The sequence below is a fragment of the Stegostoma tigrinum genome, chromosome 5, assembly GCF_030684315.1.
Source record: "Stegostoma tigrinum isolate sSteTig4 chromosome 5, sSteTig4.hap1, whole genome shotgun sequence".
NCBI lineage: Eukaryota > Metazoa > Chordata > Chondrichthyes > Orectolobiformes > Stegostomatidae > Stegostoma > Stegostoma tigrinum.
The window spans coordinates 62,954,736-62,973,423 of record NC_081358.1 but is presented as its reverse complement, the minus strand read 5'-3'; the positions used below and the strand labels follow the sequence as shown (position 1 = coordinate 62,973,423).

General features: G+C 43.0%; 1 protein-coding gene across 2 annotated transcripts in view; it reads left to right on the top strand.

The window, feature by feature from the left end:
- Nucleotides 1–18,688, top strand: part of zfpm2a (zinc finger protein, FOG family member 2a) — an 825,184-nt gene that overhangs the window by 92,765 nt on the left and 713,731 nt on the right. Inside the window, exons 1-2 of one of the 2 annotated variants that reach the window (XM_059646028.1) lie at nucleotides 16,691–16,811; nucleotides 17,057–17,180. The exons of the other annotated variant lie outside the window; for it this stretch is intronic. Coding sequence (XP_059502011.1) covers nucleotides 17,174–17,180 — 7 coding nt within the window. The 5' untranslated portion in view covers nucleotides 16,691–16,811; nucleotides 17,057–17,173. Of the gene's footprint in view, nucleotides 1–16,690; nucleotides 16,812–17,056; nucleotides 17,181–18,688 lie in introns of those variants that run through there. 2 annotated transcript variants of the gene reach the window in all.

Below are 18,688 nucleotides of genomic sequence, written 5' to 3'. Positions count from 1 at the left end.
GCACTCCATCCTAATGTATCTTGTGCAGAGGTCAACATCTGAGCAGAGAGAGTGGTGTAATGGTAATGTCAGTGACTAGTAACCAAAGGCCCAGGCTATTGTTCTGCAGCTGGTGGAATTTAAGTTCAATGAATAAATCATTGAATTAAAACTGGTACTGATGACCATGTGTCTTAAATCTATATCTAGTTCAGGAATACCCTTTAAGAACGAAAGCTACTGTCCTTCCCTGGTCTGGCCTACATGTGCCTCTGAACTAGTCTAGAAAACCATCCATGGCGTCAAACAGCAACAAAGTCTGGAAGAAATGAAACATGTGGTTGGACTATGTGACATTGTCTAAGGCGTTGGAAATGACAACAACAAATTCAGCCCTGTCCACATTGAGAAAACCGCCTTTTGGGAGTTGTGCCAATGTTCCAGACAGTACCATCACCATTCCTTGTATGTCCTGTCCCCGTGCAGGACAGACCCAACAGAGGTGGTGGTAGAATAGTTGACAGTTGGGATAGAATTAATCTCGAAGACCTCAATATTCACTCTGGATGCCCTGAAGTTTCAGGACAAAAATAGATAAAGAAACTTTTTGTTGACTCTTATCTATCAACCTCTCTCAGCATATCAACATTGCTCAACAAGCTACCTGTGTCCTAAAGAGAATCCACACCAATTCATCTGTCATTGATGCATCTGTCTATGACAGCATTGGAAAATGTTTCTACCATGCAGCCCTGTGAAATTGAATTCTTGACTTCAAACTGAAAATGCTCTCTATTGTGTTTTGTGGTACTACTACCATGATAAATTTGATAGAATTCAATAAATGTGACAATTGTACATCTGAGGCAAATTTTGCTACAAATAGCAGAACTTTATTCAACCACGGTATGTAAACTCTTAGCCTGATATGTCTCTTACCCTGCCATTACCATCAAAATGAAGGATCAACAGTGATTCAATGAAAAGTGCAGAAGAGCATGCAACATAGAGAAATACAGCACAGAAATAGACCCTTTGGTCCAATCAGGCCATACTGAACATAATCCCAAATTAAACTAGCCCCATCTCCCTGTTCCTGGCCTGTATCCCTCCAAACCTTTAACGGTTCATATATCCATCCAACATTACGATGTTTAAAATACATAAAAATGAAATGTCAACCTGGTGAAGCTAAACCACAGGGCTACTTGCATGCCAAGCAGCTGAAGCAGCATACATGCGACAGATCTGAGCTCTTCAGTCCTGCTTCTTCCAGTTGTAAATGGTGATCGACAATTAACCAACTCACTGGAGTAGTAGACTCCACAAATATTTCAATCCTCAATGATGGGGAAGTGCAGCATATCAGTGCAAAATATAAGGTGGAAGCATTTATGACAATTTTAGCCAGAAGTGTCAAGAGAATGATCAATATCAGCCTCCTATATAGGTCCCAGCATCTCACATTCTCCATGCAATATCAAGAAACTGTTTAAAGGTCTAGATTGCAAAGGCTAAAAGCAATGTCAACACTCTGGCTAAAATGGTGAAGACTTTGTATTCCAGAATTATCTGAGCTCATAGGTACGCTGATCAAGTTTGATTATTGCAATGGCATTATCCATTAATATGGAAAATTGCCCAGGTATGCATTGTCTAAAGAAAGCAGATAAAATGCAATTTGGTAAATCTGGATTATCAGTAAAACAAAAGATGTAATTGATTGTGCTATCAAGTGGCACATGGTCAGGAAGAACCGACTTGGGCATTGAGTTTGAATTCAACAAAAGTTACTTGGCTTTTCACCTCCTTTATCCTTTGACTTCCATTGACCAAATTGTCGAACTCTGGAGGTGAGATAAGAGTAATGTATCAAGGCAGCATTTGGTTGAAATAACAAGGTGTAGAGCTGCCTAGGGTCTAGGACCAAAACGTCAGCCTTTCTGCTCCTCTGATGCTGCTTGGCCTGCTGTGTTCATCCAGCTCTACACCTTGTTATCTCAGATTCTCCAGTATCTGCAGTTCCTACTATCTCTGAAGCATTTGGATCAATGTGGCATTGAGGGTTCCATAGGAATTGGGAGAAATAATTTGCATAAATCACACGCAGCCATTGGAAATCAATAATCTCAATTCTGGGAAAACACTACAGGAGTTTCTCAGGGTAGTGTCCTAGGCGCAACCATCTTTTAACTACTTTATCAATGACTTTCCCATCAAAATAAGGTTAGCAATAGAGATGTTCAGTGATGATTGCACAGTGTGCTGCACCATTTACAACTCCTCAGGCACTGAATAAAACTAAAATACTGCAGATGTTGGAAATCTGAAACAAACATGGAGAATTTTAACAAATCTTTTGACAAAGTCCCACATGGGAGATGACTGATAAGTTGAAAGCATATGAAGCTGAGGGAAACTTGGCAAGATGGATCAGAAACTTACTTGGTTATTGGACACAAGGAATGGTGGGAGAAGGCTGGTTGAGTGACTGGTGGCCAGTGACATGTGTATTCCCCCAGATGGGACTCTTACTGTTTGCTATATACATAATGATACCGAGAAAATGTGGAGGGAGTGTTAAGCAAATTAGCAGATGACCCCAAGATTGGTAGCGTGGTTAATAGTGAAGAAGATACTTTGTAGGTTCGAGAAAGATATAGATGGGTTGGCCGGATGAGCATATCAGTGGCATATGCTATGTAACCCTCTTAAGTGGGAGGTGATGCACTTTGGAAGAAGAAACAAGGTGATGGAGTATTTACTGAATGGCAGGAACTGGATAGCTTAGAGGAACAGAGGTATCTTGGGGTAATTATTCACATATCCCTGAAGTTGACAGGGAAAGACAGTAGGTCAGTTAAGAGCATATGGGGCACTTGCCTTCATTGGTTATGGTACAGAATATAGGAGCAAGGAGGTAATGTTGGAGATGTACAGAGCACTGGTCAAGCGACAAATGGGGAAACCAAGCGGAGGCTTGGGGACCGCTTTGCAGAACACCTCCGCTCAGTTCGCAACAAACAACTGCATCTCCCAGTCGCAAACCATTTCCACTCCCCCTCCCATTCTTTAGATGACATATGCATCATGGGCCTCCTGCAGTGCCACAATGATGCCACCCGAAGGTTGCAGGAACAGTAACTCCTATTCCGCCTGGGAACCCTGCAGCCTAATGGTATCAATGTGGACTTCATCAGTTTCAAAATCTCCCCTTCCCCCACTGCACCACACAACCAGCCCCGCTCTTCCCCTCCCCCCACTGCATCCCAAAACCAGTCCAACCTGTCTCTTCCTCCCTAACCTGTTCTTCCTCTCACCCATCACTTCCTCCCACCCCAAGCCGCACCCCCATCTACCTACTAACCTCATCCCACCTCCTTGACCTGTCCGTCTTCCCTGGACTGACCTATCCCCTCCCTACCTCCCCACCTATACTCTCTCCACCTATCTTCTTTTCCCTCCATCTTCGGTCCGCCTCCCCCTCTCTCCCTATTTATTCCAGAACCCTCACCCCATCCCCCTCTCTGATGAAGGGTCTCGGCCTAAAACGTCAGCTTTTGTGCTCCTGAGATGTTGCTTGGCCTGCTGTGTTCATCCAGCCTCACATTTTATTATCAAGTGACAAATGGAGTATTGTGTGCAATTCTGGTCACCTTGCTACAAGAAGGATGTGATAGCACTGGAGGGGATACAAAGGTGGTTCACCAGGATATTGCCTGGGATGGAGAAATTGAGTTATAAGGAGAGACTATATAGGCTTGGAGTGTTTTCTTTAGAGCAGAGAAGACTGAGGGGGCAGTGGCGGAGGGAGGGGGGTTCATGACTGAGATATATAAGATCATGAGGGATATGGAGGGTGACTAGAGAGCAGCTGTTTCCCATGGACATAGAGAGGACATAGATTTAGGTTAAGGAGCAGGAGATTCAGAGAAAATTTGGGAAAATATTTTGTACTCAGCAGTTGATGACAATCTGGAATACACTCCCTAGTACCATCTTTAAAAAATATTTGGATGAGCACTTCAAGTAATATAATATTCAAGGATTTGTAACAATTGCACAAAATTAGAGTTAGCACACTTTTAATGGTAGCTCTGTCATTGTAGACTCGATGAGCTGAAAGGACATTTCTGCAGTGAATGAATCTATGAAAATGCTGGAAAAACTCAGCAGGTCTGACAATATCTATTGAGTACAAAGATGTGAAACTTTGACTGTGGTCATCTTGTTGCTGATAGTCAGGGAGAACAAGTTACAAACTAAAGAGACAAAATCCATGAGTCATTGACAATCAGTTTCTGTGTGGGTGACAATGTGCCGTTATCAGTTGCTGTATTTTTGTCTTTGCATTCAGTCTGAACAGTTTGAGAGATTATGTCTCATCTAGGATTTGGGTAACTTCATTCCGTATTTTCAGGGAAGGCAAAGAACAGAGGACTGGAGAAGAAAATTCCGATAAATTGAGGGCATTTTCAAACTTACTAATTAATAATTTAACAACAGCGAAGAAAACTTCCAGTTTTATAGTGCGTATGTGCATCTCAGAAATATTTCAAAGTGTTTGACATAGAATTAATTGAATACACAAAAAGTAACAACTGTTCTGGATACAGAAAGATTCCATTAAAGACTATAAGATTATAAGATAAAGGAGTGGTATTACACCATTCGATGAATTGAGTTTGCTCTGCCATTCAGTCTGATGTTTTCAACCCCATTCTCCTACTCACCCCCCACAACCTTTGATCCTGTAATATTAGAAACATATCTGTCTCTGTCTTAAATACACTCAATAAATTGGCCTCCAAAGCCCTCTGTGGCAATGAGTTCCACAGATTCACCACCCAAAGGTGAAAGAAATTTCTCCTCATCTCATTTCTAAATGGTTTCCTTCACTCTCAGACTATGTCCTCGGGCCCTAATCTCTCCTAGTTGTGGAAACATCATCCCCATGTCCATTCTCGCCAGGTCCTCCATCATTATTCTAAGCTCCATTGAGTACAGTCCATGAGTTCTCAGCTGCTCCTCATATTATAAGCCTTTCATTCCCAGGATTGTTTCTGCAAACCTCCTCTGGACCCCCTCCAGTGCCAACACAGCCTTCCTTACATATGGGGTCAAAACTGCTCACAATATTCCAAATGTCGTCTGACCAGACACTTATACAGTCTCAGCAGTACATCTCTGCTCTTTCATTCTAGCTCTCTAGAAATGGATGCTACCATTGCATTTGTCTTCCTAACTACCAACTGAATTCAATGTTACCTTTAGAGAATCCTCAAGCTTTTGGAGCTCAGCTCCTTCATCAGGTGTAGTGTGAGGGAGAGGGTATAAAAGATAAAATTTATCAGCAGCAAAATTGCTGAGTAGAGTCTGATAGCCAAGCTCCAAACCCATGAAGACAGCCTCAATTGCGATCTTGAGTTCATATCACGCTACAGGTGGCCCCACACACACACGCACTCACACATGCACTCTCTCTCTTGCGCGCACATGCACGCTCTCACATGCGCACACTCTCTCACACATACACTCCGTCACACTCACACTCCGCCACACTCGCACACAGAAACACACACATGGATATGCTCATGAATTATTTCATCCAAGATATTTGTGTAGTTGCAGAAACATTCTGTTTTGCTTAGAAAAATAAAACCTGACCACAGTTCAAAACATGGACAGAGTCTAAGCAAGACCTCACATCTAAAATGTATTGTTTGACCTGAGATGCCCCCCTCTTCGAGACATTGAGAAAACCTTCAATTATGTTGGGATAATACTTGAAAGGAATCTGGACTTTGAATTTTAACCAGTGGTCTCTTTCCCAACTGATTAAAACTTCAACAACAGTTGGCCAGTTTTTTGCGGTTTGTTACTTTTCTACTTATAAATTGTGTTTTATACCCTCTCTCGCATACTATGCCTGAGGAAGGAGCTTTCAAATAAACCTGCTGGACTATAACCTGGTGTTGTGTGATTTTTGACCTTGTCCAACCCAGTCCAACACTGGCAACTCAACAACTTTAGAGAATCCTAAGATAGGACTACTAAGCCTCTTTGTACTTCAGATTTCTGAAACCTTTCTTCATTTAGCTAATAGTCGATGCCTCTTCCTGCCAAAGATCATAACTTCACATTTTTCTCACATTGAATTCCATCTGTCACTTCTTTGCCCATTCTCCTAGCATGTCCAAGACCTTTTGTGGTCTCCCCGCTTCTTCAACAGCACTTGTCCCCCCACCTATATTTGTGTCAACTGCAAACTTTACAACAATGCCTCTACTTCCTTCGTTGAGATTGTTAATGTATGACGTGAATAGTTATGTCCCCAAATGACACCTGAGGAACTCCACTAGTCACTGGCTGTTGTGCTGGGAATAAAAAACTTTCTCCCCCATTCTCTGCCATTTGACTGGTCCATAAGACTGTAAGATGATAAGACATAAGAGCAGAAATTAGGCCATTTGGCCTATCGAGTCTGCTCTGTCATTCAATCATGGCTGATAAGTTCCTCAACCCCATTCTCCCACTTTGCCCCTGTAACCCTTGATCCTCTTGATAATCAAGAACCTATCCACTGGCTGTGATTTGTCTAACTTCTCATTACATCTTAAAATAATTCTAAGAGAATTTTCAGGCTTAACACCCCCTTGATGAACTCATCCTATTTTACTATGCATTTTCAAGTACTCCACAATCTCATCCTTAATAATTTCTCTAAGTTCTTATTAGTGACTGAGGTCAGTCTAACCAGCCTAAAATTTCCTATCTTCTGCTTCCCTCCCATCTCAAATAAGGGTACTACATTATCCATTTTACTGTTCTTTGGAACCCTGCCTGATTCCAGTGATCCCTGAAAGATTATCAACGCCTCCACAGTCTCTTCAGCTATTTTCTTCGAAATCTTAAGACATAGGAGGATGGTCATGGTTGGTAGAGATCGGTCATGGTTGGTAGAGATCAGTCATCTCAGCTGCAGGACATCTCTGCAGGAGTTTTTCAGGGTAGTGTCTGAGGCCCAACCATCGTCAGCTGTTTCATCAATGACTTCCCACCATCATAAGGTCAAAGGTGGGGATGTTCGCTGATGATTGCACAATGTTCACTGCCATTCATGACTCTTCAGACAACTGAAGTAGCCTGTATCCAAATGCAACAAGATCTGGACAATATCCGACTTGGGCTGACAAGTGCCACACTAATGCCAGCCTATGACCATCACGAACAAGAGATAATCTAAACAATGTCCTTTGTCTTTCAATGGTGTTACCATCACTGAATTCCCACTATAAACTTTCTGGGTGTTATTATTGATCAAAAACTCAACTGGACTCTCCACATAAATGCAGTGGCTACAGAACCAGGTCAGAAGTTAGGAATACTACGGTGACTAACTCACTTCCTGAATCCCCAAAGCCTGTCCACCATCTATAAAGCACAAGTCAGGAGTGCGATGGAATACTTTACACTTGCCTAGTTGAGTGCAGTCCCAACAAACTCAAGAAGCTTGAGACCATCTAGGACAAAGCAGCCTGCTTGATTGGCACTGCATCCACACCATCTATTCCCTCACCACCAGTGCTCAGTAGTGGTAGTATGTACTATCTATGAGGTGCACTACAGAAATTCACCAATGGTCCTCAGACAGCGGCTTACAGAACCACAGTCACTTCCATCTAGAAAGACAAGGGCAGCAGTTAACTCCCTCTCCCAGATCTGCAAAGGACCTCTTCTGTTTTTCATTCTGCACACGATCCACACCCTCAACTAATGTTTTCTTCTCCAATCTATCTGACATTAAGAAATGTAAGTACATTTAAACTTGCTTGTACCACCAAACACCAGCCTGTTCCACCTCCCCTCCCCTCCCAGTCCTCAGCTGTTGCTGCCACCAACACTTCTATCACGGATGTGGCCACTTTACCACCGACACCACTTCTCCACTACTGCCGAAGATGATGCTTCTGTTGCCAAGAACCCCACTGACGCCAATTCCGTCACTTCCGATACCGAGGACACCACCAACACTGCTCCCACCAGTGATGTCACTTCCACCACTGACGACACTGCTGACGCTGCTGATGTCACTTCCATCAGTCCTCAGCAAAGGGCTCACCTTCATTCCCCTGTGCCCACACATCAATGAATTCCATTAATGTCTGAATGTTGAATTCTTTTTCTGCTGCGACTGCCTCCGTGCCTATTTCTTTAACCAGGAGTCCAACCCACCCTCTATAAACCCCTTCTCTCACCTCCAAAAAACCTCATCCTCCTGGACACCGCCCCATGGCCTCCTACCTTCCCTTGATCTCTTTATTTACAACTGCTGGTCACGACATCGATAGCCTCAATCTTTCTATCCCTCTTGCTCACTTCAAACTCTCCTGCATGGAATGCACACCCCTCTGTTCCCTCCGCTCCAACTCTAACCTCACCATCAAACCTGTGAATAAGGGGAATGCGCAGCAGTGGTACTGCGCACTGACCTTTACATCACCAAGGGCTGGCGCCAACTTGCTGACAACTCCTCCACCCGCTCTCTCAATTATGACCCCACCGTTGACCACCGAACCATTGTCTCTCAGGCCATTCATAACCTCATCACCCGAAGTGACCTCCCAGCCATAGCCTCCAACGTCATCATTTCCCAAACCCGCACTGCCCATTTCTATCTCCTCCCCAAAATCTGCAAACCTGACTGCTGTAGCCGACCCATTTGTCTCTGTCTGCTCCTGCCCCACTGAACTTATCTCCAATTACCTTGACTCTTCTTTATCCCCAGAACTCCCCACCTAAGTCCAGGACACCACCCATGCCCTCCTTCCTCTAAGACTTCCAATTCCCTAGCCACCAACACCTTATCTTCATGATGGACATCCAGTCCCTATACACTTATATTCTCCATACAGATGGCCTAAAAGCCCTCCACTTCTTCCTCTCCCGCAGGCCTAACCAGTCTCCCTTCGATGACATCACCTCCATTCAAGGCCCAAAATAAACCTCTCATATCAGTTCACATGCACATCTGTCAACTTGCCCTATTGTATCTGCTGCTCCTGATGTGGCCACCTCTACATCGGTGAGACCAAGTGTAGACTCGGAGACCGTTTTGTAGAGCGTCTGTGCTCTATACATGACGACAAGTGACAACATCTTTCGGCCACCAACCATTTTATCTCCCCTTCCAACTCCCCAGGTGGCAGGTCCATCCTGGGCCTCTTCCAGTGTCACAATGACACCACCTGCAAACTGCAGGAACAACACCTTGTATTCTGCCTCAGTAGCTCACAGCCTGATGACCTAAACATGGAATTCACCAGTTTTAAAATCTCCCCTGTCCTGGTCTCATCCCATATCCAACCCTCCCTATCATCTCTGCCTCCTAGACCTGAGACAACCTGTCCATCTTCTGTCCCATCTATCCACCCCTCCCACCTCACTGACAATCCCAACCACTCCCCACCTGCATTCACCTACCACCATCCCACCTACCGCCTCTCTATTTATTTCCCAACTCCCTTCCCCCTCTCCATTTCTGAAGAAAGATCCTGAACTGAAATGTTAACTTTCCTGCTCCTCTGATGCTGCCTGACCTGCTATGTTCCTCCATGTCTACACTGTGTTGTCGCCACCACCTTCAAGTTCCCCTGCAAGCCATTCACCACCCTGACTTGGAAATATATCACTGTTTCTTCATTGTCGCTGGGTCCAAATCCTAGAATAGTCTCCCTAATTAGACTGTGGGTCAACCCACAGCAAGTGGACGGCAACACTTCAAGAAGGCAGCTCACCACCACCTTTTCAAGGGAAACTAAAAGTGGGCAATAAATGTGGGCCAGTCAGTGATACCCACTTCCCACAAAAATGAATTTTAAAAAATTCCTGGGGTATAGTTCATCTCGACCGGGTCATTTATCCATCATCAGATTTCGGCTTTTCCAACACTTTCTCCTCAGTGATGACTATTCACCTCGGGTCTTGACACTCTCAAAGTTCTGGTATGTTGCTGGTGCCTTCCATTGTGAAGATAAAAACAAAGTACCTATTCAGTTCCTCTGCCATTTCTTTTTTTCCTCCATTATGACTTTCCATGCTCAATTTCCTTTGGTTCAATGTCCACACTTAGGTTTTACATGTCTAAAAATTCTTATAATGTCCTTTTTATATTGCAAGTTAACATACTTCATATTGATCTTCTTCTTCCATACTGCTTTTTTAGTTGTCCTCTACTGGTTTTTAAAGGCTTCTAAATCCACTGGCTTCCCATTCTCTTCACCACATTATATGTTTTGTTTTGTGATAATGGGTACTACAGATGCTGGATAATCCAAGATAACAAAGCGTGAAGCTGGATGAACTCAGCAGGCCAAGCAGCATCTCAGGAACACAAAAGCTGATGTTTCAGGCCTAGACCCTTCATCAGAGAGGGTCTGATGAAGGGTCTAGGCCCGAAACATCAGCTTTTGTGCTCCTGAGATGCTGCTTGGCCTGCTGTGTTCATCCAGCTTCACACTTTGTAATATGTTTTTTCTTTTCATTTTATGTTATACCTGACTTGCCTTGTCAGCCATGTTTGCTTCATCGTTCACGGAGTATTTTTCATCTTCCTTGGATGAATTTCTGCTGTGCCTTCCAAATGACCCCCAGAAACCTCTGCTATTGCAACTGTACCGTCTTCCCTGCCAGGGTCCCCTTCCAATCAACTCTGGCCATCCCCGCTCTCGAGTCTTGGTAGTTATCTTTCCTGAAGTGTAATAACATTACATCTAATTCCAGCTTCTACCTCTCAAACTACAGGGTGAATTCTATTATATTACTCACTGTCCTCTAATCAAGTCTACTTCACGACAAATTACCAAATTTTGGGTCAACCTACAGCATGTGAACTGCAGCAATTTTCAAAAGGCAGCTCACCATCATCTTTTCAAGGGGTAGCTACGGTTTGGCAATAAATGCTGGACAACAAGTGATACCCATGCCCAGCAACTGAGTATAAAAAAAAAACCCAGATTGTTTTCATGTGAGTGTTAGAAGCGAAGCGGGCTGATAAAAGTATATAAAATTATGAGAGGCATAGATAGGGTAAATATTCCCCGATATGGATGTGTCAAATACTAGGGGCAATATATTTAAGGTGAGATGTGGGAAAGTTTACAAAATTAGGAAAGCATGGATAAAATGGGTTGCCAGGGTCTTTTACCCAAGGTAGAAATGTCAATGACTCAGGGACATAGGTTTAAGGGAAAAAGGGGCATGTTTAAATGAGATGTGTCAGCAAATCTTTAACACAAAGGACCATTTAAATGAGCAGGCAGAGAATTGAGGGATCTGAACCGTGCACAGGTAAATAGGATTAGTTTAGACTGGCATCATGGTCAACACAGACATGTTGGTCCAAAGGACCTGTACCTGTGCTGTACTTTTCTTTGTTCTATGTGGTCCATTAAGGACTGCAGTGACAATTTATGCATAGAGCCAAAGGATGTATGTTGAATTCTAATATGAATATTTTGCATCAGTGCTCACTAGTGAGAGGGAGAAAGTCTGTGTTCCAATTAAAGAAATTAGCATAGACAGAGGGGAGGTAGTCTGGTATGCTTGAAAAATAGATAAATCTCTCTGAATGAAGTGTATGTAGCTTGTTGTGTGAGGGAAGAGAGGAAAATCACAATTAATGAGGAGATACTACAGCAGATTTCCACAAATTACCAAACCTCCCAGTGTAAGCATCACCACTCCCCTGTGCAGTGGGATCGTGACTGAGCATCAGTGACACATAAGAATTCTAGAGTAATTCTACCAGCAGTGACTGAGCCACATGTTCTGGATTCAATGAGAAGAACGTTGTATACGTTGTATCATGAAGCCAGCTGTATGAATATTCATCAAGTGTCCTGTAAAATCAATTTTGGTAGAGCACACAATGTATCCAGGAAACTGAAAACCATTTCTTCCTCATATACTCCTATTGCCCTCCATCCATTCCAAACCAGATCTTGATCTCTCAACTCTGAAGAAGTAAATGTCCCAGAACAGGAGCATCAAAGGACAAAAAAAATGCTTCAAAGGCACTTATGGTGTTGTTCTGAATCAAGACAACATTGACCTTAATGGCTGGAAGTAGCCTGCTATTGGTAATTCCTGTCCACCTAAGTGCATTATGCTTTGTGTCCCATGCCTTATAATGAGGCAGATTGAGTAGAAAAAGAAAACAAAAGAAGCAACTTCTGAAGTCTAGAATCGAATATCTCATAGAACATAGGACATTACAGCACAGTACTGGCCCATCGGCCCTCGATGTTGTGCCGACCTGTCATACCGATCTGAAGCCCATCTAACCGACATCCATATGCTTGTCCAATGATGACTTAAGTGTACTTAATGTTGGCGAATCTACTACCGTTGCAGGTAAAGCGTTCCATTCCCTTACTACTCTCTGAGTAAAGAAACTACCTCTGACATCTGTCCTATATCTTTTACCCCTCAATTTAAAGCTATGCCCCCTCGTGCTCACCATCACCATCCTAGGAAAAAGGCTCTCCCTATCCACACTATCTAACCCTCTGATTATTTTATATGTTTCAATTAAGTCACCTCTCAAACTTCTTCTCTCTAACGAAAACAGCCTCCAGTCCCTCAGCCTTTCCTCGTAAGACCTTCCCTCCATACCAGGCAACATCCTAATAAGTCTCCTCTGCACCCTTTCCAAAGCTTCCACATCCTTCTTATAATGCGGTGACCAGAACTGCACGCAATACTCCAAGTGCGGCCGCACCAGAGTTTTGTACAGCTGCAGCATAACCTCTTGGTTCCGGAACTCGATCCAGTCTATTAATAAAAGCTCAAACACTGTATGCCTTCTTAACAGCCCTGTCAACCTGGGTGGCAACTTTCAAGGATCTGTGTACATGGACACCGAGATCTCTCTGCTCATCTACACTACGAAGAATCTTACCATCAGCCCAGTACTTCGCCTTCTGGTTACTCCTACCAAAGTGCATCACCTCACACTTGTCCGCATTAAACTCCATTTGCCAACTCTCAGCCCAGCTCTGCAGCTTATCTATGTCTCTCTGCAACCTACAGCATCCTTCGTCACTATCCACAACTCCATCGACCTTAGTGTCGTCTGCAAATTTACTAACCCATCCTTTTACACCCTCATCCAGGTTTGTTTATAAAAATGGCAAACAGCAGTGGACCCAACACCGACCCTTGCGGTACACCGCTAGTAACTGGTCTCCAGGATGAACATTTCCCATCAACTACCACCCTCTGTCTTCTTTCAGCAAGCCAATTTCCGATCGAAACTGCTATATCTCCCACAATCCCATTCCTCCACATTTTGTACAATAGCCTACTGTGGGGAACCTTATCGAACGCCTTTCTGAAATCCATATACACCACATCAACTGGTTTACTCTCATCTACCTGTTTGGTCACCTTCTCAAAGAACTCAATAAGGTTTGTGAGGCACGACCTTCCCTTCACAAAACTGTGCTGACGATCCCTAATAAATTTATTCTTTTCCAGATGATTATAAATCCTATCTCTTATAACCTTTTCCAACATTTTTCCAACAACTGAGGTAAGGCTCACTGGTCTATAATTACCAAGGTTGTCTCTACTACCCTTCTTGAACAGGGGAACCACATTTGCTACCCTCCAGCCTTCTGGCACTATCCCTGTAGACAATGACGAGTTACAGATCAATGCCTAAGGCTCGACAATCTCCTCCCTGGCTTCCCAGAAGATCTGAGGATAAATCCCATCCATAGATAAGTCTATAGATAAGTCCATAGATAAGAGGGGACTTATCTATCTTCACCCTCTGTAGGATTTCTAATACCTCTTCCTTGTGAACCTCAATCCCACCTAGTCTAGTACCCTGTATCTCAGTATGCTCCTCGACAACATTGTCATTTTCTAGAGTGAATACTGTCGAAAAATATTCATTTAGTGCTTCCCCTATCTCCTCTGACTCCACTCACAACTTCCCAGTACTATCCTTGATTGGCCGTAATCTTACTTTCATCATTATTTTATTCCTTAAACACCTATCGAAAGCCTTAGGGTTTACCCTGATCCTATCCACCAACAACTTCTCATGTCTCCTCCTGGCTCTTCTGAGCTCTCTCTTCAGGTCTTTCCTGGCTACCTCGTAGCCCTCAAGTGCCCTAACTGAGCCTTCACTTCTCATCCAAACTTAAGCCTTCTTCTTCCTCTTGACCAGAGATTCCACTTCCTTCGTAAACCACGGCTCCCGCACTCTACAGCTTCCTTTCTGCCTGACAGGTACATACTTATCTAGGACACACAGGAGCTTTTCCTTGAATAGGCTTCACATTTCTAATGTGCCCATCCCCTGCAGTTTCCTTCCCCATCCTATGCTCCCTAAATCTTGCCTAATCTCATCGTAATTGCCTTTCCCCCAGCTATAAGGCAAATGTTGTCCCACTTTTCAAGAAAGGAGGGAGAGAGAAAACAGGAAATTACAGACCGGTTAGCCTGACGTCAGTGGTGGGAAAGATGCTGGAGTCAATTATAAAAGATGAAATTACGACTCATTTGGATAGCAGTAACAGAATAGCTCAGAGTTAGCATGGATTTACGAAGGGGAAATCGTGCTTGACTAATCTTCTGGAATTTTTTGAGGATGTATCTATGAAGATGGATAAGGGAGAGCCAGTGGATATAGTGTACCTGGACTTTCAGAAAGCCTTTGATAAAGTCCCGCATTGGAGATTGGTGAACAAAATTAGGGCACATGGTATTGGGGGCAAAATACTGAGTTGGATTGAAAATTGGCTGGCTGACAGGAAGCAAAGAGTAGTGATAAACTGGTCCCTTTCGGAATGGCAGGCAGTGACCAGTGGGGTACCACAAGGTTCGCTGCTGGGACCGCAGCTGTTTATGATATATATTAATGATATAGATGAAGGCGTTAGAAGTAATATTAGCAAATTTACTGATGACACAAAGTTGGGTGGCAGTATGAAATGTGAGGAGGATGTTATTAGACTGCAGGGTGACTTGGACAGCCTAGGTGAGTGGACGGATGCATGGCAGATGCAGTTTAATGTGGATAAATGTGTGGTTATACACTTTGGTGGCAAGAACAGGAAGGCAGATTACTATCTCAACAGAGTCAAGTTAGGTAAAGGGGAAGCACAACAAGATCTAGGTGTTCTTGTACATCAGTCAATGAAAGCAAGCATGCAGGTACAGCAGGTAGTGAAGAAAGCTAATGGCATGCTGGCCTTCATCACAAGAGGAATTGAGTACAGGAGCAAAGAGGTCCTTCTGCAGCTGTACAGGGCCCTGGTGAGACTGTACCTGGAGTATTGTGTGCAGTTTTGGTCTCCCAATTTGAGGAAGGACATCCTTGCTATTGAGGGAGTGCAGCGTAGGTTCACAAGGTCAATTCCTGGAATAGCGGGACTATCATGTGTTGAAAGATTAGAGCGACTGGGCTTGTATACTCTTGAGTTTAGAAGGATGAGAGGGGATCTGATTGAGACGTATAAGATTATTAAGGGATTGGACACTGTGGAGGCAGGAAGCATGTTTCCGCTGATGGGTGAGTCCAGGACCAGAGGACACAGTTTAAAAATCAGGGCCATTTAGAACAGAGTTGAGGAAAAACTTCTTCACCCAGAGAGTGGTGGATACATGGAATGCTCTGCCCCAGAAGGCAGTGGAGGCCAAATCTCTGGATGCTTTCAAGAAAGAGATAGACAGAGCTCTTAAAGATAGTGGAATCAAGGGTTATGGGGATCAGGCAGGAACAGGATACTGCTTGTGGATGATCAGCCATGATTATAATTTATGGTTGTGCTGGCTCGAAGGCCGAATGGCCTACTCCAGCGCCTATTGTCTCTTGTCTATTGTCTATAACTCTTGCCCGGTGGTATACACTTATACACTTATCCCTTTGCATCACTAAAGTAAACATGACAGAATTGTGATCGCTATCACCAAAGTGCTCACCTACTTCCAAATCTAACACCTGGCCGGGCTCATTACCCAGTACCAAATCTAATGTGGCTTCGCCCCTTGTTGGCCTATCTACATACTGTGTCAGGAAGCCCTCCTGCACACACTGGACAAAAACTGACTCATCAATAGTACTTGAACTATAGTGTTCCCAATCAATATTTGGAAAGTTGAAGTTCCCCATGACAACTACCCTGTCTCTCTCACTCCTATCGAGAATCATCTTTGCAATATATTGTTCTGTCACATATTTACAAAGATCTGTAGTTTGAGAATTGGTATGTTCAGTCACTTGAATATCCAAATGATAACAACTTGCAATCCTGAGAAGACATCATATTGCAATTGACGGCTAGCTGATGATAATGACATTAAAATGTCATTCGTCAGGTTTCCTTAGGAAGTGGTAAATGTCTGTTTTGCTAAGGAGAACCCATGAAGACCCGAGTGTCTCTAAACCCATCTCTTTTTGATTGCTTTCTACAGTACATTAGTTGTCACTGAAGACTGGTGCTGTCACATTCCCTGCTGCCTTGCAGACTATGAATTGCAAAGGTGGAAACAAAATGATTCATATGCTTTCAGTAATCTGCTGCTTTGTTCTGTCAGAAACAATTACCTCAGTTCTAATTAGCAACTGCATAACAGGCTGTATTTTGATCCAGACTTTTCTCTACATATCCTGCTGTTAATTTGTTGCATCGCTATTAGAGCTGTATCGTGAATTCTCCCAATCTCTTCAAGAAAGAAGGGACCTATGTAAAGTGTCGTCAGCAGACTATATTTTTGGACAGCAAGTGCATTTGGGGAAAAGTGAAGATATCATTGAGGTAAACTAACATGATGGTGTTAAAATATGTTTCTTCTCCGTTGTTGTGGAGATTATAGTTCTGACTTATAGTCCATGTCAACGTGCTGATTGCAAAAGTCCAACCTTTCTCCCATTTGTATTTAAGAAGGTAACAAGTGAAAAATGGAAGATGTGATTGTACTTATAATCATCATGGGAGAATGTGACATTTTCTAAATGATCTGATTCAAATGTTGAATATAAATAGATGTTGTCAACTTACAGGATGTCTCCATCCCCATGGACACTGAAAAAGATCAACTAAGAATACGGATGCTGCGAAACTTTCAGAATGAAAAGTTTAACAGTGCCATTTAGAACTTGGCAGAGAGCTGTGCAGAAATGAAGAGTAAGTTTTGACTGAGTCAAACAGTGTTCAAATACAACTTGAAGACTATCATTTTGTACAAAGTTTAAACTAGATTCCTGTTTCTAGAGCTTCTTAACACAGGAAGCAGAATGCTAGGGCCACTGTAGGTTCATTTATATCAAAATCGTGACTGAATAAAAGCTGTCTTTTAGGACAAAGCCATGCATAGAATGCTGACACTTTGCTATTTAATGCTGTGGAATGTCAGCTTGTAGATTTGCACTTGTGATTCATCTTGATGAGTTCTAATTTGAATTGGCGTTGGGGATGACGAGGAAAGCAGAGGCCTAGCTATTTCCTCTTAGAAAGGGAACAAGAAATGAAGAGATAAATTCACCCAGCACCTAATGAATGATGAATAACAATATCAGTGCAGTTAAATACATATTGGAATAAACCATAGAATGTCTGTTATCTTGTCTGTAGTTCAAAACATAAAATCCTGTCACTCCTCAGTAGAGTCAGGAGATTTTATTAGGCTGGAGAAACATCTGCTGTAAATCGCTGTCCAATTCCCACAGGAAATATTGATTCAGTGTGTGCATGTTCAAGTCGTAATTTAAAACATAAATTCAATCTGGGCAACCATAAATATAACCCCCCATGGGATAACATTCTGTTCAGATCATCGAAGAGAACAATTGTATGAACAAGGTAAACATTGCATATATTTGTTCGTTAATTTTGGCACATATGAGTAAGGTCTTACATGAATTCTTTGTATTGGTTGGCATGAGATTTCTCCCTTAAATGGAAGCCTTAATTCGATTAAATCAACCTTGTTAGTTGACAAAACCTCTCCATGGATTTGGGGACCTCGAGTATTCAGTGAAACACCAGTTAAGAGGAGACTATGCTTGTCCAATCAGTTTTGGGTTTGTTTCAAATCTCTTGTGAAATAACTCCTCAGAAGCCAGTATCCCATCATCAAATCACCTTTTTACTTACATGCGGAGAGTCCTTGACACTGATCGGGCTCCCTCAGAGCCAGATCTGAGTTAACAGGATGTCTAACACTCCTGTTTTTATCTGTCATATTAATAGCCCGAATTAGGGAACTCATAGTCTCTGAGGTCCACCTGGTTGACCTTGTTATAATCACTACAGCTTCGTCCTGATTTATGCCTGTTGACCTCAGCACATTGGAAGGATGGCACAGTGACACAGTGGTTAGCACTGCTGCCTCATATCACCAGGGACCAGGGTTTAATTGCATCCTCGGGCTACTGTCTGTATGGAGTTTGCACATTCTCCCCTTGTCTGTGTGAGTTTCCACTGAGTGCTCCAGTTGGCCCCACAGTCCAAAGATATGTGGGTTAAGTGGAATGGCCATGCTAAATTAGAGTCATAGAGCCATACAGCATGTAAACAGACACTTCAATTCAATTCGTCTGTGCTGACCAGGTATGCAATATAAATCTAATCCCATTTGCCAGCATTTGACCCATATCTTTCGAAACCCTTCCAATAAATACCTATACCTAAAC